This window comes from Thunnus thynnus, chromosome 1 (assembly GCF_963924715.1).
Source record: "Thunnus thynnus chromosome 1, fThuThy2.1, whole genome shotgun sequence".
In the NCBI taxonomy this organism is placed as follows: Eukaryota; Metazoa; Chordata; class Actinopteri; order Scombriformes; family Scombridae; genus Thunnus; species Thunnus thynnus.
In genome coordinates, this window is record NC_089517.1 from 14,404,117 (window position 1) to 14,424,003 (window position 19,887).

At 38.6% G+C, this 19,887-nt stretch overlaps 1 protein-coding gene across 2 annotated transcripts; it reads right to left on the reverse strand.

The window, feature by feature from the left end:
• Positions 1 to 1,581: 1,581 nt before the first annotated feature.
• Positions 1,582 to 18,293, reverse strand: tdrd3 (tudor domain containing 3). 2 transcript variants are annotated; one of them, XM_067586033.1, is made up of 14 exons: positions 18,086 to 18,292; positions 16,738 to 16,822; positions 14,759 to 14,824; positions 13,780 to 13,940; positions 12,455 to 12,596; positions 12,221 to 12,292; positions 9,057 to 9,206; positions 8,554 to 8,706; positions 6,415 to 6,592; positions 5,347 to 5,472; positions 3,312 to 4,282; positions 2,691 to 2,816; positions 2,352 to 2,491; positions 1,582 to 1,844 (listed from the first exon to the last, which is right to left on the reverse strand). In XM_067586033.1, exons 1-13 carry the CDS (start codon positions 18,121 to 18,123, stop codon positions 2,375 to 2,377), a joined length of 2,385 nt encoding a protein of 794 aa, XP_067442134.1. In that variant the 5' UTR covers positions 18,124 to 18,292; the 3' UTR covers positions 1,582 to 1,844; positions 2,352 to 2,374. The 2 variants fall into 2 exon arrangements, with proteins under 2 accessions (XP_067442134.1, XP_067442142.1); XM_067586041.1 differs by lacking the exon at positions 1,582 to 1,844 and having other exon boundaries at positions 2,386 to 2,525; positions 18,086 to 18,293.
• Positions 18,294 to 19,887: the final 1,594 nt, after the last annotated feature.

A 19,887-nucleotide genomic window follows, 5' to 3' on the forward strand; every position in this document is an offset into this window, starting at 1 on the left:
ATGTAAATGGAAATACAGTCAACCTGGTGCACTAAAACCTCATAATCCTGTCTGGGAAAAAAAAAAAAAACATTAAAAAGTGAGTTGCCGCCCCAATTCATCTCACTCCCACTGTAAATCCTTTCATGTAAAATCCAATCAGAATCTAAGATTGTTTGTAGAATACTGGATAATTGAGATCATATCCGACCACACAGAGTCTATCCGTCAGAGAATAAACGTGCAGTTTTTGGAGCTTTAGATTTACTGGAAGATCACAGCATCAACAAGATTGCATCAACTCTGCTGTTACATAAACACGCAAAACCAGATGTAAGCTTTCATGGGTTTCCAGTTTCTTGTGTCTAACACTTTTATGAGGGATAAAACAGCATGACACATTCTTAATGCAATAGGAACATATCTGATGACCAATGCTATTTTAATTGTGGCTTCATAAATGTCATGGCTTACACAGTGAGGATACACACACATCCTGAAAATTGGTTTGGACAGCTTTTCATCAGAAGCCCCCCTGAAATGGCATTGTAATGAAGCTAATATAAATGCTCAGTTTTAATATACAAAAAGATAATAAAATGTGTCTCACTGTTAGTACCAGAGTGCCATCTACATGTTAGATATCACTTTACTTTTGTTTTTAAAAACAGTAACAGTGACAACAGCACCCTGTAATCCAAAGCATTAAGATTTGCACATAGCCTGACATTTACTGAGTCTGAAGGGACCACTGGGCCTCTGCTTAATATTTGTGTCCTGCTTGACATTTAACACAGCAAAGAGAAAAAATATTCAATACGAATTTTTTCTCTACCAAAACATCACTATTTTTGATCCATTATGATTATCTGGCTAGCGTGTCATAGTCAGTCCCCAAGAACGCTTTCAAGAGCATCACTTTCAGTTCCTCCCAAACGGATAGGTTTCCATATTACCACCCGTTAATTATTCATCTGTGGTCGCTTGGCGCCTCAGTTGGAAAATAAAGCAAATCCTTTGGACCAGTGATACAGAATAGCACAGCGACCTCTCTACTGAACCCTCGGCGCATTGTCCATTTGTCTCCTACTGTGGGTAAGGGTGAAATTGGAGCCAAGGTGGAGATTATTTCTTGATGTGTAAAACTTGTCTCTTGCACAGCATGAGTCCATAAACAGCCAGAGCAGTGGTGTGTGTGCAATGTTTGAAGAACAGTCCCTTTTGTAACATGCAAAATGATATCTCTGCAGTGTAACCATCTCTATTACAGGGGGAAGAGATTGTCTTACCCTTTGGATTTGCTTCAGAGAACAAGACAAATGAGCTTGAGCTGCTTGCTATGGACTAGTAATGCCAGAGGTAAGCTACAGAAATGAAAAGAATTAGTCAATATGATACTGTAAAGCTGGTTTTAAAATCAGTTACCATGTATGCATGTATATGAGCTAAACTAACACTACCTCCAGCAGAGTAATTGATCTCCATTGTCATGAGTTAAAGAAGAAAAACCATGGATCCCTGAGAGGTTTCTTTTTCTGATCTGCTTCAGTTTATTCATCATTTGAATTTGATAATTAAAAATAAAACACATTAAACAATAAATCCGCTACATACTATAATATTTATTTTAATGCATCCATTTAACAAATCTTCACAACATATACAGTAGATATGTCCCTAACAACAGGTGCTCAATGTCAGTTTTTTTTGTTTGTTTGTTTTTTTTTTAGTTTTGCATGAGGTCCAAGCCCTTTGAAAAGTTCTGTATGTCCTGACGATGTGAACGCTTGAAAGTTCAGGAAGCACTCTGGATTGTGGCAGAAAGTGACATAATCTCTGTCGTGGGAGGATGTGGGACAAGCACACTGACAGATAGAGAAAAGAGACAATCGTTGAAACAAATGAGCAAAATGCACCTTTGTTGGCATTTTGATGGCATCTGGGCATTACAACTGTTGGCAACCTTGTGAATTGTGACCTTGTGATTTTTACACAATGCAATGTACCAGCAGATAAAGTTGAAATTATTATTGTATGAAATCAATTTCTACATTAAAATGAAATATTTTTTAGCTGTAACAGGCAGCTGCTTCAATTATGTATTATACATAAGTAATAATATAAGAGACAAGGTTACAAAAATGCCAACAAATGGATTTTGTGATATTGTCAATTCATTCAGATAACAGTCTCTACTTTCACTTCTTATTTGACATTCCAATACTCCCACCGCAATAAAGAGAGAAATGTTATGATTACAAACTCTTAGTGTAATTAAGAACATTGTTGAGAGCATTGTTCATATATTTTACACACACTGATGTTTACAGATGAATAAATACTGAAAACCCTGAAATTTCATATTAAATTACCAGCCAGTGTAAACGCAGACACATCAATCTCGTGCCCTGGGTGGCTGGTAATACTGCTGTGTGGGTCTTGTGCGTCTAGGCTGTCCATCTCCCCCACGACGAAACTCTAGTGAACTGTCGTAGTAACCATCATCTTCCTCCTGCCATTGTACATTTGATATGGTTGTGATGTTACTGTGGGTAATCAGATTAGATGTCATTCATATTTCATCACCTTTTCTCAACCCACTTGAATACTGATGAATTAGTTGCTTTCACTAAATATTAACAAACACATTTTGATCTTAATAATTGTGAGTAATGATAAATTCTATTATCAATACATGTTTTGCTCCTTACCAAGACGTCAGGAGCAACAGGCTTGATGTTATGTAGCAGGACCTCTTCGCAGTTTCCATAATCACAAAAAACGACCACGGCCGTGGAGCCTGATGGATGCACAGCATCTATTCTGGCATGGTAGAACTTTGCAAACACACACCACCACAGAGAGAAATAAATTAAAATCTAATTATTTTAACACCAACATTTCCACATGTCAAGGACATAGGACACAGGACATATTCATGTAAATTAATTATAACATAAACAAATCCGAGACACCGTTACCACTGTGACTCAGACAAAATGAGTCACAATCACACTAATTATTTGATTGTGTGCTGTCAAACAAGGTCTCAGACACAGCAAAAAAACATTTGAAACTTTTAAAATCCCACAATATCTGTTAGTGAATTGTCATTGTAACAGACTGAGTTGTTACTTTTGATGTTGTAATTTTTATCTTGTTGTTGTAATTTGTGTCTCAGTTGTCCAATTTGTCACAAGCTCATGAGCTCCTCTCAGTGTATTTATGTAACAGGTTTGCTTTTCAGTGTACTTTCTCTGCACTTGACGAACATTAAGTTGAATGCAAACACATCTGAACAATCATCTGTCAGCTATATTGTAATGACATACCTTGCTGTCTTCCCAGTATAATGCCAGGCACTGGTCTCCAGGTTTCCAGGCATGTTCCACAATATGACTTCTCTCTGGCCCTCGAGGACCTTGACCTTGACCTTGACCTTGACCTTTGCCTTGTCCTGGCCTTCTTTTAGGTCCTGGATTATTTGAAGTGTTCCTCTTAGGAGGTGGCTCCCTGTTGACGGGACCAAAGGAGTTTGTTGGCTTGATTGGCCCAGTTCTTTTGTGTTCCAAATCTCCATTTTGGAAATGAGAGGGATCTCCTTTCAAGAGTCGAGAATCTTGCGATAACCCCGCTTCCTGGGACGTTCCTGAGCTTCCTCCCCTGGAGACAAAGTTTGTCGGCCCACTATCCCTTTGACGGTCAAGGTTATCTGGCCGGTCAGTCTTCCCCTTTCTCCTGCTGTTGTTGGGCTCTTCAATTCTATTGTCTATGCGCTTACTATTTCCTCTTCCATCCAGGTCATTGCCTGCAGAATTGGTCAGTTTAGATGTGGGTGCATTGTCCTTTGCCCCTCTCCTGTGAGACGGTCCCGCCATGTTCCCACCACCTCCATCTCCATTTCTGGATCGCTGGTGGAAAGATCCACTAAACTCCGTCTGCTGCTGAGGTTCTTTTGAACGTGTGAAAGTGGTTGTGAAGGAAGGTGGAAAAATCTGCTCATCTCGCATTTCCCTCCTGTCGTTTTGCGATCTGTCTGATGTTCCACGTGACCATCTCTCTTGGCCCTTCCACTGCTGGGCTTGCGTTGACGTTTGGGAGGTTGTACAATTAAAGAGAGGCTCCTGGCCTGGTTTGGGAAAGTCAGTGTCCCTGTGGAAACGAGGTGGTCTGTCATTCCTTTGTTGCCTATGGTCATTATGCGAGGAGAACTTTGTCTGAGATGCGTCTTTGGAGTAATAGTCTGAATTGGGAAAATTTGCTTTACTCTCATGATGTCTCTGTGGAGCCTGGCTCTTTGGCTCTGGGAAAGTAACAAAAAAAGGAAAGCATAATCAAAATACTGCTGAAATAAAATATTGAATATATATTGAAACAAAAACTGATTAAATTGCAAAACTTATTCTATTGAAATATATGTAACTTGTGAATAATGATTTGATTAATTAACAAGATGTATGTGTCATTCCTAAAGAGATTGATACTATGCAGATTATTTACAGGTTATTATTTAATATTAGGCCTATATGTTGATTATTTACAGATTATTATTATGTAATAATATTATGTTGTCCTTGATAACACCGCTATGCTAGCCAAGCCAACGTTAGTTTAGCTTTCTAGTAGTTATAAGGTCAACAATAGTTCATCTCCCTGGAGTATTTGATTTATAGATTAAGCATTGTTGATTTTAGGTAACTTAACAACTTAAATAGTTACATCAACAATGATAACGTTAGTTACAACAACGATACTAACAGACATATGTTAACTCCTTTGTAAGCTCCATTATTTGTTTTTGGCGCTCGAGTGAGGCGCAATGACTGATTGGTAATCTTGCTTGTCAACTTCTGGCAAACATTTTTCGCTCCATACAGTTTGGAATCTTACTTAACATGGTTGAATATCCCGTGCACTCCACTTCACAGGGAACTACTAGGCGTTCAGACCGCAGCCATCAATACATAAATATGAAGGGAACAGTCACCAAAATATAATTGCTGGAAACACCAAACCATATCATTTTTGGCCAAACACAAAATGTGTTTAGATATACATATCAAAAGATCATGTTTATGCCCGCTGGCTTCTGTTTTGAAGTCGGTGCTGCTTTGGTCTTCCAAAACAGTGCTAATTTAAAGAACATTACCATATTCCCTCAACTCAGGATAGCCAGATAGCCATCTGTTTGAATCCAATCACGATTCTGTCCATGTTGACTTACTGTTATTAATTAGTACAACACATCTAACGACAGAACTGACTCCTGAAATGTGCTTCTTCATGTAATGAATGAAGTAAACAGTAACAGTATGATGGACATAGATTTGAGAGAGATACCGGGGCAGTTAAGATCACTTCACCCACCATCAATGGAGAAAACTCCCATCTTGGACTCCAGAAAGTCAAACAGAGTGCTTGGTCCAGATGGCCTTCCCCCGGCTCCCTCATCGTCATCCTCATTTCTGGACCTGCCTCTTCCTTTTCCTCTGGCTGAAAAGAACCCAAAAGGAAGATCACAAAGACCAAATTAAGCACACTTTGATCCATCAAACTGGATGTTTGAATGTTTTCATCATCTAGCCTTGGGAATGTACAACTGAAGTACATGTGACAGGCACTGTGTGTGTGTGTGTGTGTGTGTGTGTGTGTGTATGTGAACACACACAAGCATATATTCAAAATCTGAACTCCAGTGATAAGATACTCTTGTTCTATGTGCATACTCATATAGCACACATACTTATAATACAGATACAGCACATCCAACTCCAATATATGAGAAAGTCTGTCAAAAAGCACTGCTGGGTATGTTGTGAGACAACAGAATCCAGAAAAAAATTAACAAACTTGGAAGTTAGGGTGAAAAAAAAAACATATACGGTACCAGTCAAACGTTTGGACAAACTTTCTCATTCCAGTGAACGGTGGTGTGTGTCCAAACTTGACTGGTACTGTATATATTTAAAAAGGTTGATGTCAGCAGCTTTCAGAGCATTCATGAATGTAACAACAATGAAAGCTTTCAAAGCAGTCCTTGCTCAGGGCAGTTGTAGCACATGATGATAAAAAAAAGCAGTTAGTTGTTCAGTGGGATGGAACAAGTTTCAAGTTGCTGTAAGTTGATTTTCATTACTGAAACAAATACAAAACAGCAACTGCAGGTAAAAGTAGAATATCCATCTGAAACCTTATGGTGTGCTTGGGAAAATAGATGGCAGTGAAGTGTATATGCAATTTGTGGTAAATGGACTAAAACAAGCAAAACCGCCAGTGTGGACCTCTAACTAGGCTGTAGGTGATTTTCGCTGCATTTAAAGGATCTCGACTCCACTCCAACACTCTCCCTCCTCACTCTGTAGGAATATTAAGTGTTTCAGGCTATTGGTGTTTGTGTGTGTGTGTGTGTGTGTGTGTGTGTGTGTGTATATGAACCTCTGGGCTGAGGCCTGTTGGATTCAGCTATCACAGGGCCGGGTCTGCTACTAGTAGGTCCAGTAAGTAGACTGTTAAGTGCCACCTCAAGGTTGTTGTTATTATCCATCAAAGCCTGCCGAGCAGCCTCTCTGTTAAAGCCCATCTCCATGATGTCTCTCAGAGCACGTTCATCCACCTGTGCAGGGGACATAATAAGAGAAAGATGAAAAAAGAAAGATTGTACAGCAACTTCCAGAATGTCTGACATTCATTTTGCTCACACTGAAAATACAAAATGTGTGAATGTGTTGGTACTGTATGTTTTGTCAAACCAACATGTAATTGCAATTGCAAAGGTGTCTTTTTTCTATTCAACCGTCTTTAACTTAAACTAATAAATAGGAAGCTACGATCAAAATAAATCACATTAACCACTTAAAGCTGTTGACTTGCACTTCTCTTCCTGACATTACTGTCTTTCAGGGGCTGTAGCAGGCTCAGTTTTAAAGCTAAAGTAAAGATATCATATGAAACTAGACGACCTTAGGTATCCATTAGTACCAACCATGTTATGATGGCTTGTCAGTAAGGGGGCTAAATAAAGCTCCAAATTTAGGCTAAATTTTGATGAGGGAAAAACTGACATGGCCATTTTCAAAGGGGTCCCTTGACCTCTCACCTCAAGATATCTGAATGAAAATGTGTTCTATGGATACCCACGAGTCTCCCCTTTGCAGACGTACCCACTTTACGCAAATCCCATGCAGTTTTTGGCAAAAACCATGCAGTTTTTTGCACGCAGTGTAATTGTTATTTTGCCTATTCTAAAAATGGTATATTTGAATATTTCTGCATGCTGGGGTCCCTGAACAGTCTTGGATTGCATAAATTGGGTATGACTCTTGTGGATTCAATGACCCTTACTGTATTTATCTGTGATGATGTTAGTCTCCATAGTAGCCATTTCACTGTAGTGAGATCATTTGAAACTTGACCTCATTCTATAAAAAGACCTATTGTGACCTCTAGCAGTGTTTCCCCTATATTCATTCTGCAGCGGCAGTGCACTGCTGCTAAAATTTCACACAATCATTAATATCAATGGGCTACAATGGGCAATTTTCACTTGCACACTGTGTGGGTACAATAACACCCTAGTTACTGTGGAATTCTTTTGGGTCATCCTCCCTCTCCTTACTCTTCAAAGGACAGCTACGTGAAAGGTACTGTTATAAAAGTTGTGCTAGTAGTGCCAACCCCCCTTGCCCCAAAGCAGTCAAACCAGGGGAAACACTGTCTAGGATACAACCACAAACTAGAGACCGAGGGCATTCAGGGGATGTATTGCTTTCCTAGGTATACTGACAATAAGTGTTTTTTTGAGCAATGTCCAGAACAAAAGTCCTCGCCATTCAATTGCCAAAAAATGCAATTCTTACAGAAGTCTCCAAATGTCAAAACCTTTTGATACCAAATGCCACATGATTTTTTCTATGGTGTTCCTAAAGGTCTTGGTGTCTTAATGTGGTATTTTGGCAGGATTTTTGACCATTTTTATCAATTCTAATGTGGTCAAAAATGGTTAAATTTTACACCAAATCTGTGTAACAAATGGTATCAACCCAAAATTTGCTGCAACAGCTTATGAGACATAATTGCACATGGGAATGGCCATCATATACTTCCATCATAAGATTCTAAAGTTATAAAGTGTCACTTTGTGCTTCATTTTAGGTTGGATTAGTGTGCACTCAAGTTTCAAAACAGCATTAATACATCCCCAATCCAAATACAATAATATCCTGTTCATTCCTATTTATGTGTTCAGGCCAAACCTGGCTAAGTTCAGCCCAGAAAATTGGCTGGTTGCAACACAAAGCTAGACAAATGGACTGGCACTTGATTGGAAAGTCTGGCCAGGACTCCAATTAATTTAGATTTCTACAATATCATAATCAATGCCACTCCATGAGCCATGAAATAAGACTTCAGGGCAGACCAAAGAAACCAAAGATGAAGGCAGAACAAGTTCCAACCTTTAAATTACTTTCTAAGAGTGAATGGAGAATAAAATCATGCTTTCTACACGTAAAAAATTTGATATTAAAAAAAAAACTTAAACAGGTTTACAGGTTTGTAATAAATAAATCTTCTCACCAGCTCTCGATAGTTTCCATCTTGTCTGCTTTCAGTTCTTTCAACCCTGTCCTCTCGTCTCCTCTGTTGGTACGAGTCTCGGCTCCGGGAGGAAGAGGCGGCGTTGGATAAATTACTACCTGCATTTCCTCCACCGCCAAATGTACGAGGACCCTAACAAGGAAAAGAACCTGAAGATCAATATGGATGCAGGGGTGGACAACACAATTAAGCCATCAAATGAAACTGAAATTTGTAGCGGAAATTTTTGATTTGAAGGGTTACCAATAGTGTCAAATGAGATCAAGTTAAGGTTAAGATTAATGCCAATAAGCAGCTTGTATTTTTTATATGGAGGACAAAAATGCAATTGATGTGAGAAACAGCAAAATTAGCAAATGTGGCTAGTAGAGTGGTTTTGAAAATCACATGCCCGATGTTAAAGGTGGAAAATAGGTGTAGTTGCCACAGCCTTTTCCACAAGAAGTAATGAGGACACATACCTATGATGAAGGTTTACATACCTCTTTGGTCTTGGCCACCTCAGCAATAGCTGCTGTCCGCTGCTTTTCAAACTCATCATTCTCATCAGTGCTTTTGACCACATTGAGAGTCTGTAGGGTTTTCCTCTGGTCTAGTTCTCTACTGTCAACTTCCTCCTTCCTTGCACACTTCTGTAGGGAGCAGAGAAAAGAGAAAGTAATAACATATTCTGAAAAATCCTCCTCAATCATTTATATCAGTGTTAGAAAAGCATGATTCCATATGACTCTTTTCCACAATTGGTGGTTTTGATTGAAATTATGATGAGGTCAACTGCAGTATTAAAGTTATATTAAATTATTTTTTGTAGCAACCAATAGCAACCCAAAACCAAAAGCTGCCTCCCAGCTTACTGTTAATGTTTTGAATCTCAACTGCAAACTGTATTGACTTTCAGTGAGTTGGGAGGAATGGAGAGGGAAACTCAACACTTCATGCAGCTGTTTCATGACTGCAGGAGGTGATGACTCAGTCATAAAGGCTAGAAACTGAGTGGAGCAGTGACCTTTGCTTGAACAGATTCATCGTCTTTTTGTTGCATTTGCTGTGATCCCAGCATGGTAAGAGATAAGCGGCACAATTACAAAGCCAGAGGTGATTTATCTGACAAAAAGGAAAAAAGGGTGACTGATGAAGAGATTACCCTGATGAACTGTTAGGCAGCAATAGAGGGAGGAATGGCACAAGGGGCAGAGTGCACGAGCTGAGCGTATGCCTGGGTGTAACATTACGTCCGACTTAGAACTGAAAGTTACGAGCAACTTAAGATTATGACTAGTGCACTACTTAGACTTCAGCCATGTACATGTTGCACCTGGGTGTAACTTTTACACCTAGTATGACGCAAGTGTAAGTTGGAGAGTCAAACTAGTATCGATGGTAACGGAAAAAATAATGATCACACAACCAGAAAACAAAAAACGTCTTGTTTACAGTATAAATAGCAAAAGGGCATTAAGACGAGAAAAAGTCACCCCTAATCGGACAAACCCGCTGGACATCTATTCAGACAGGGAGCTGATTGAGAGGTTTCGCTTTGGCAGGCAAGCCCTGTTTGAGCTAATCGAAGAAAAAAATAATCAATTGTTTACACTAAAGAATGATGAATGACACATTGTCTTGTTCTGACAAGTTATATCTGTACTGCTGTCTCTCAAGAAGTTTAATTTTAATTTTTTCGGCGGATTCGGCGGAAGAGCTGATGAATCCTTTTTGGCTTTTGATAAAAGATCTTTTCATTTCTTCAACTGTCCGCAGTCCGCCATCACATTCGTTATTGATTGCACTGGGGACTGATTTCCATGCTGATAGTTTTGTTTGTTTGTGTTGGTGCTGTTAAATTTAGCTGTGAGAACATTTCTATGCTCTGCATACAGCAAAGTTTTTTTATTTCCCAAGCAGTAAAATTTATTTTCCTTTTCTTTTGGTTTGTGTTATCCATATCTTCCGCAGCTTGTTTGAAGGGTGCAGAATGGATGGAAGTGTGTTGCTTGGCAACAATCATCACTTCGCACGTGGATGCACATCATAAGACCAACTTTTTGATTACTTATTAGTGATGAGATGCCAAATGTATGAGATGTTAGGAGGTTAGTTCACGACAAATTACAACAACAAAGACATTATCCTTATTACTCCTGGTGGTACCAAGATATACAGATAATATTGGTTTTATTTGATACTACTGTTTTTTTACTTTAAAGGGCAACTCCACCTGCGTTCCTTTCCAGGTTTTTCAAATGGAAACGCCCACTCAGCTATTAGCAAAAAGCAGTGACATGGGTTAGAGCCAGAGCAATGATGCCCAAAACCTCAAAAACTCAAAAATAAATGCCACCACACCAATTCATAGTTGGGTTAAAAGCTTTAAAAAGTCTCAACAGCACCGTCTCTTTCATGAAATGATGTCCCTGTTACTCTGGATAATCCACAGACCACACTGTGACTTTGGCAATTAAAACCAACACTATCTGCATCATTTATGGTAAGTGATATTTTTATGATTTTTGATGTCTATGATAATTTGCGTACTACCTTCTCTGAATGTACTTAGATGCACCAAAAAGTATTACTGACTTAACTTATGTTCACTTATGTGGTGAAAACCAGCCAAATCATCTCACATTAAAAAACATCCCTACTGTGAAGAATGGTGGCAGCCTCTTACTGTGAGAATGCTTGCAAGGAGCAGGAACTGACTGACAGATCAGAGAACCAAGGAAACCGGAACAGGTTTGAAGAGAATCTACTTCGAAGTGCCAATTACCTTGGAAGTGGGTGGTATTTATATATAATAACCCTAAGCAGACATCCAATCAACACTAAGTCCTGCAGTGACCCAGCATTAGAAATACAGAACCACTAAAAATCAAGGGAATGCTCAACGATAATTCCCAAATGCTCCTCATCCAACTTTACCAAAGCTTTAATAAATCTAGACTGAAGAGTGGGTGAAAATCCAAAAATCCAAGTGTCAAGTTGATACGGATGTATCCTACTCTGTAGCTGTGAACCCTGCCAAGGGATACTGACTCAGGCTGAATACTTGTTAATTGAGACATTACTCAATTTAATTTTCTAGAAATAGTGGTGATGTGGCACACCTCAAAAATTAAAGTTTAATACCTTCTGAAGGCTACTTGGAATGGAGCATAGTTATTCCTTTCAAATCTAATACTATGTATACTATGCTATTATTTCAAATGGTGTACATACCACCTGTGAAACATTTAATCTCTTCACACCTTTTTTGCCAATTGCCACAGAATTCTAATTTAATACAGCGAGTAAATTGTCATTTGTCAGTACACTGTTTGCAATATGTGTGGTAGAACAACAGGAGAATTAAAATTCAGTCATGCATTTTAAAGATTCATGAAGACCCGCACAATTAGTTCAAAAAGATCAGAGCGAACATTGCCAAGAAAAGGACATCAAGGCCACTCCAGGATCCAGTCCTGTGTCTGGCCCCCAGCATACATTTGTGAGGTTGTTATTATTCAGCAGTACCTCTGACATATTTTTAATCACCACTGAAATCTCATTTCCATAAATTTGCATTTCCTTGATTATTCTTTCTAGTTTGTTACTTTATATTCCTGTTTCTAGTTTATTATTTTGTATTCTGAATTATTATTACCCTCACCTGACCAAATGGCACAAAAGGAGGAGGTCCACCTTCTGCTCCGATGTTATTCCTGCTGTGTTTAGCCAGACTCTGCAATGGTAAAGGGAGATCGTTATTTAAAACTACAGTGAAAGACAATCACAGTGATGACAGACTGATGATGGCCTTTCACACAGATTTAAAATGATTACCAACATATTTCATATTTTTTAGCAAAAGTAGCTGAACCATCATTACAAAAGCCACCCTCACCCTTTGCAGTTCCCATTTCTCCACCATGTGATCAACCTCTCCTCCAAGGACAGAGATTTTAGAGTCGTCGAGCAGCAAAAGACCATTTTTAACCTGGATTGTACCTAGGAGCTTTACCTTTGTTCCAGGGGGGGTATTTAGACTACAAAAAAAGAGCACATTTTGGTTATTTTGGTATGATGATTCATATATTTATGTTCAACCAAATGTTAAGAGTTAAACACATTCAAGGGTTCAAGACATTATAATTACATGTACCAGGCTCCACACCCCACTGCCTTACCCATACCACTTTATAAATGACATGGAGCAGTGCCAGGGGATGGGTGGCGAGGCTAGGAGAGACTATTAATAATCCCAGCTGCTCACCCATCCTCATGGTAAATTAAAAGCCCCTCTATCTCATCAGGCCTGATAAGGCCTCTGCCTCTCTCATTAGGAAAGCACAGGGACTTAGAGGGATTTCCAGCTACTGATGCCGGATGCCAAAGCAACAATTAGGGATTTCACTCCAAACCTCTGGGATGGATGCTGGTCTCATGATAGCAGCCAATGCAGAAGTGAGGCACTCTCTATCCTCGATCCAATCACATACAAGCACATACACACAATCCTACAAACACACTATTCACTCTCTGATCAATGTTGCTACTTAATGCTTAATTGTCATCTCTCTAAATCACTGTCTCACCCACTGAACCATCCCCAACAGTTGCATCGTGCCTATAATCCATCTCATCCTTCTTTGCGCCCTCACGCACACTAAAGCAGACGCTTTCGTAAGAAACACTAGCCACTGCTGTTGGTAGCGAGTGTGTGTGTGCTGCTCATAAAGAGGGGATTTGTTCTGTTCTCTCCTCTCTCCCCATCAGGAAGTCAAGGCCCACATTCTGGCCACTCCACCTGTACAGACTGGCTAGTCACCATGGCAGCAGTCACCAAGGCCACCGTTGCTGGGATGGAGATGTAATTAAGGCTGGGAATTGTTAGATCAGCTGCCACCGCGTGGAAATTGCAGATAAAGGGAAAATTGAGGCATGTGCTGGGGTGAGAGTGTTGACAAGGAGGTGAAGGAAAAGGGTGTGTGCAGAATGTCACATATTTGTTTTTGAATATATAAGAAACTGGCTAAATGGCACAAAGCTTTACATCTATGTAGCTACAAGAAATATTTTTTTACAATAAATTATTTTTTAAAAGAAAGATCATTAATGTTATATCTTACCAGAAATTAACAGTGATATTGATTTCCAAAACAATAACATCCCATCATTTGCACTAAACCTAACATATTCCTAAATGCAACAAAACTGTTATATAGGCACCTGATCTTGGACAGATGTTTAAACTCCAATCCAACACAGGTGGTATGGCCATCTGTCATTTGTAGGCGCATCATTCTGGGTGCGCCCTGGGACTCCTCGTGGTCTTTAGGAGCCGAGATGTTCCTCAACTTCTGCACCTGGAGAACACATGGACCCTCCAACTGGACATATGAAAGAGACAACAAAAGAATTATGGCTTAAAAAATGCAAATCAGCTGCATGCAGGGATGTAACAGCAAATTATGAGGAAAAAACAATGACAATTTTAACACAGAATGTATAAATTTCTAACACATATTCTAAAAAGATAACACCTTTTAGTGTACCTGTGACAGCACAGGTTTATTTATTCCTCTGATCTGCTTAATGGATTACCTTTAGTTTTACTGTGATCACTACAACTGAATCTGATCACCAGCTCTATTCTCTCAAACAATGATTTCTACTTTCCAGAAACAAACTCTTAAACAGGCCATGTGTAAATGAAATCTACGCAAATCTGTGTGATGCAAAACGGATGGTGTAAGATTTAACATCATAAAAGCTCACACTGCATTAAATTCGTTCAACATACATTATACACTGTACAAGGCAGGCTGTAATGACCAGCATGACATGAGTGTGCATCTTATTCTGAGCCAGAAGGTAGCACGGCTTAAGCTCACATAAAATTACATGTTTTAATCCTCTGACAATATCTGGAACATTTTTTTCTCTCCAGTTGCTCAACTCCAGTTTCACAGGTGAAGAAGCAGTTCCCAGGTCCTTGTTTGCCAGTGTGTTAGGGCCATCTAGTGACATTCATGAGAACTGCGTTTCAGTTAAGATCTTGAGCCTGCACTGCACTGACATAAGCTGTTAAAGAAAGTGACTGCGGTGGATAGTTTCTCAATAAATTCAAATAACGCAGAGTCTATTTCATACCATTTTCATAAATGTAGTATTGAAATGGACATATAAATGTTTCTGTACAACTCACCTTCTCAATCCTTCCACTATTGATATCAGATGGTAGAAATTTTCTCCCAATAGGTCTGAGATCGCTCTGAAAGAGATTAATTAAAAAGAAAAAAAAGATAATGTGCCAGTAATGATGACATGAAATAAAGTTTGCCTTCAATAATTAACTTTAAAAAAAAAAAAAAAAAAAACTTGAATGGTGCTGTGCCTCGTGATAAAAATAATCTGCTTAATGCTCTTCATTCTAGTGTTAGGGATGAGCCCTTTCACCTGTACCCTCAGTCCCGAAATGGACACCATGGAGCCAGTTCAAAACAGTCAAGTAATCTTGCCTGTTCACTATTAGGCTTCTCTGCAGTACTTCTGGTATTATACAGTATATGTTAAATGGTGTAATATATGGTGTAACTCTGAAGTATATGGTTTATTGAGTACAGTCTAATTTAAATTAAATTAACCATTCACTTATTGCTAATATCTAATAGTATAGCATTTTATATTTCCTTGTAATCAAGATCAATTATCATCTGTTTGCAAATCCCCATACTGCAAACTTCGTTTAGATTTCTGTTTGCTGCACCAAGGCAGAAAAAAAAAGATACCTGCAACAAACTTATCCTATCACCAATTCCAAAAGTGTCTGTCACCATGCTTTTTACAATCCTGTTTTACTGCAACTGACAATATGTCCGTTCTCTAACAGTAGGTCTTTAATTTCCCCAGTAAACCTTAACAGCCAATCACTTCTTCATATTTATGTCTCTATAAAATTTCTTTAAACACAATTTAAAAATGCTGACTTTTAACAGGGTTGAGAAAATGGGACCATCATTGTTTATTTAACAAAGCAGCAACCACCCCCTATTAATTTTAGTGTTGATTTGAAGATTTTACTAATTGTTTTTAAGGCCCTACAAGCTCTCGCCTTAAGTTACTACATGTTGGTTCAACCAGGTATGTGGTAATTGTTACGGCCTCACTAAACAAACAAAGGCTAGCCACACGTAACAGTAATAAGTCCGAGTGCAGTCTGAGATCTTTTGGCAGCACTCCAGGCCAAGGTCAAGGCTCTAGCAGTAAATTCAGCTACTGTATATGCTGGACTTCTCTGCTGCATCAGGTAAGCATAACCACTGTTTTATTTTCAATCATTTTCAAAATCTTACAAAAAAGTAAATTGTAAATGTAAATTTTACTACAGTTTGTCTTATTTATTGTCATTTTTGTGTTTCTATATTGTTTAATCTCATGTCCATCTATATTAACCATTTTTGTTTTTTAAATGTACAAATTTATCATTATTATTGTTGTTGTTTATTATTGTTGTTATCATTATTAGCTACATTACATGTTATCTCTCCATGTCATGAAAATTCATAGACTTTGGGCTCATTTCTAATATTACGTATGGAGGTAGGCCATGGACTAGATTCAACTGGTTTGTCCAAGAGAAAAAAGAAAGTAGTCTGATGTGAAGGTGCAAGATAATCGTTACAGCTGAGGCGACTGAAGATGGATTGAGTCAATGCTGGTTCTGCCAATAGTGGGTCACACAATGATGCAATGACACTTATTAGCAATAGGCTCCATAACATGCTTTTCATACAAGATCACTCTCCCTAGTAAACATGTCAAACATACTGAATCTCCAGAGAGAAGAGAATTTAATACCCAGTTTCAGATTGTGTGACCATGGTTCTGTCTGTTTCACTAGCATGTATGGTGGGTGTTTATATCAGTGTACAGCTGTGAAGCAATGAATACCTGTAAACCTAATGAATAACCACAATGTTTCATGACCATTTCCAGCAACAGTTTACACTGCAAATCAATTGCTTAATATAGTATCTCCATATTGCTGCATAAATAAAGAGCAGCCTGCAATTACACTGGGGAAAAAAATGCATTACCAGTCAAAAGTTTCAGACACACTTCATCATTGAAGAGGTGTGTCCAGACTCTTGACTGGTACTGTTTAATTTATAAGATTTAACTTACATCAAGTGCAATACGAATGATATCACTGTGTGTTATTTTCTCAGCAGATCCTTTCAGTTCTGCTATACCATCATCACTGAGGTACCTGTAACATGACAAAGAAGGCAGAAAGGGGAAATTATGATTTTGGCAAAAGTAGTGGGTGAGCATGCCTTACTGCAACAACATTCACATTAACACATTAACCTTTAAAAGCTTCTAGATAGCATCTACTCACTGAACCCACATCACAAGAAATCTGTATATGTATATATATATATACGTCTGATAGACCAATCGTCTGTCTCAAACACAATTCAGTTAGCTATGAAACATGATGATGTAAGTTAATCTTAAAACCTTCCGTTTTAAAAAATAATATTTCAAGAATTTAAGTTCACCCCGTGTGATATTAATGTTTTGTTCCAAGGTGGAGCAACTGTTAGGCAAACTTAAACCCTCAGCAACTTTTCCCTGATTTTATCATATGAATAAAACAGGGCAACCTCATGAGCATAGTTAAATGTAATAAGGGCGCACATTCTGTATAATATAACATGACTAATTGGGTTTCATTTTAATAGCCTCAGAGAAATACTGTAGGACTCCAAAAGGGGCACGGATATCTGGTTAAATGTGATAGGGGTTCTGGCCCTTGATGAAGACTTAAGCTGAAATATTGGACTTTGATTCAGGATAACGCAGTTTGAATAAGGAAGACGTTAAGTCTGTGTGCGGTCCTCCTCGTTCAAGCATTAAAGAGTTTCAAGCCGACCAGCATGAATTTGATGTGGTTGAGGTGTTTTTTCATTTTATAAATGCGACACCAACCCATTAACAATCCTGTAAAACTAGAGAGGGGTAACTTTCACGCTTAAATGTGGATGGTTTGAAGATGAAAGTGGGCTCAACTAAGTCTGCACTCCATTATAGATATTATACAGTAATGCATGCTGCTGCTGGGAAGTTCTGACTTTCAAATGTACTACAACTGTGGCTGAAGGTCTGCGCGCTAACGAATGTTTTTAGATGTCTTTGAGCACCCCTTCATACACGTTAATAGGACTGCTTATTTGGTTAGCATGAACTGTAGCGGTATGCTAAAGGCATGCTAAGTGTGTATTAGCTAGCTAACGTTGTTCATCTCGCTTGCTGCTGTTTTCGTTTTGCCCCAGTAAAACTAATTAAGTTACCACAACCAGCACAACTTAAAGTGGTCATGTGTACTTTGGAAACATTCGCGGTCTGGCATCTGGCATCTCAAGCTCATGTGTAAACACATTATGTTTAACGTTAAGAGTTAGCCCACACCAATTTGGCAGCACTGTAAGTTAGCTAGCTAACTAACGTTAGCTACTATGCTACCTACCAGCCCTCTTTGGTCAGGGAATCTGTCAAATCGGTCATTTTCGTCCAAGCTGTAGAAGTGTATATGACGACACAAATATATCCAAGTGAGCACACTTGAATGAACACTATCTGATTCTGTAATACATACTTTTCGTCTAACAATGATAACGCTCGCTAATGAGTATTTAACGACCGTACGTTACATACGTCTACAAGTATGGAGTGTCGAAAGGGTCAAAAATGTATTTTTCTAGTTCAGTTTCGGTTTTCTCCTCTTCTCTGGAAAGTTGATGTTTCAGTGGGGAAGGTTGTCTAACATCCACTGGTAAAATGTGGAAGAATTTTTGAACTTATGGCACATTCAGTGAGTTGCATCTTTATTATTTAGACAAATTATTCATCTCAGTTTCCACTCGGCGTTCACCCCTGTTTGTTGGGTGCATTTGGAATTGGCAAATCACAATCCTTGGTCCAAGTCTCGCCATCCAACAAAAATGTTGGACCCCAAAGGAGATCTTTCACTTACTGGGCCACATCAAAATGTTTATACATGTTTCAGAACTGGCCTGTTGTCCATTGAAACCCAAAATAAGATGAATTTACCACCTAATAATAACTGCCCCTTTGACCGAACCCATCCTGTGCCTTCTGCATCATGCACATGTCTATGTACTGTACACTATGTGCACAAGGCTACTTAAAAGGTACACAATGAAATAAAGTAAAATAATGTTGTGTGATAAATAAACTGAATAAATGAAAAATAGAACACCTTAGTTTTAATTAAACAATACTCCATATGGCTAAATAGAATACATATAGATAAAGAAAACAGATATTTTGAAAGTGTATTTGGGACTTACAGAATTGTCTTGGTTCAACAATGAAGCTAAACTAATACATTGACACTTAGGAAAAACTGTATGGACAAGGATTATGTCTGTAGAATCTGTAAACCTTTATTAAACATAAATGTTTCAACCTTCCTCTGTGTGAGTCTCATGGTGCCTTATAAGTACATTACATGTAAGCCTATGTGTGTCCACAAAGCTATTCAGGCAAATTCGTCCAGCTTTCTTCCATATTCCCCTGTGTTACATTGTTGGTAGTTTAATTTTGGCATAGAGTAGTCAAATGTGGAAGGAATTTAAGTCTGCCATGTACTCATTAAAATTTAGGCATAGGTTTAAGAAACTATCCCAATCAACAAGTCCAATGTCTCAATTTCCACCCATCCTTGGTCCACGATTATGGCCACACATCTTAGTACCATAAGTGAACACTTACAGAAGTCTAAGTGGACCCTCAAGATTACTGGTCACATAGGTGCCAACCTACAGTCAGCCTTGGCTTCATTAGCAAACCCTCAGACATACAGGTGCATATGGATATCATGGACAAATTTATATGTCATGCCATCACTGATTGGACATGTTGGCTGGAAAATTGTCTCAGAAATTTCACTGTAGTAGAAACAACTATGAAATAATGTGACCTCCGTGTTGTTATGGTTACTTCTTTTGTGGGTGAGAGGTGAGGCTGTTGGACAGAGTAAGTGACCAAAACACTGAGCTAGAACAGGTTAAAAACTCTGCAGTTCAGCTGCTGCAGGGATCAGTTTACCCAAATGCCAAAAAAAGCCACTATATAAGCTCACAGGGGGTTCATTATGACATGTGTTAGTTACGTTTTTTGTTATCTGAGACTGTGCTGTAGCAAAATTTGTCTGAATTATGGTCATATCATATGACTTGATGTACTTAATGAACCACACTGAGCCAATGTGATTTAAATAGTTAAGTAATGTTTTATAATTGTTCT

Coding starts and splice junctions, on each gene's coding strand:
- tdrd3 (XM_067586033.1), bottom strand. CDS start 18,123: ATGACCGATTTGACAGATTCCCTGACCAAAGAGGGCTG. Junction 13,941..14,758: donor ATAGTGGAAGGATTGAGAAG/GTGAGTTGTACA, acceptor TCATATGTCCAG/TTGGAGGGTCCATGTGTTCT. Junction 12,293..12,454: donor AGAAATGGGAACTGCAAAGG/GTGAGGGTGGCT, acceptor TTACCATTGCAG/AGTCTGGCTAAACACAGCAG.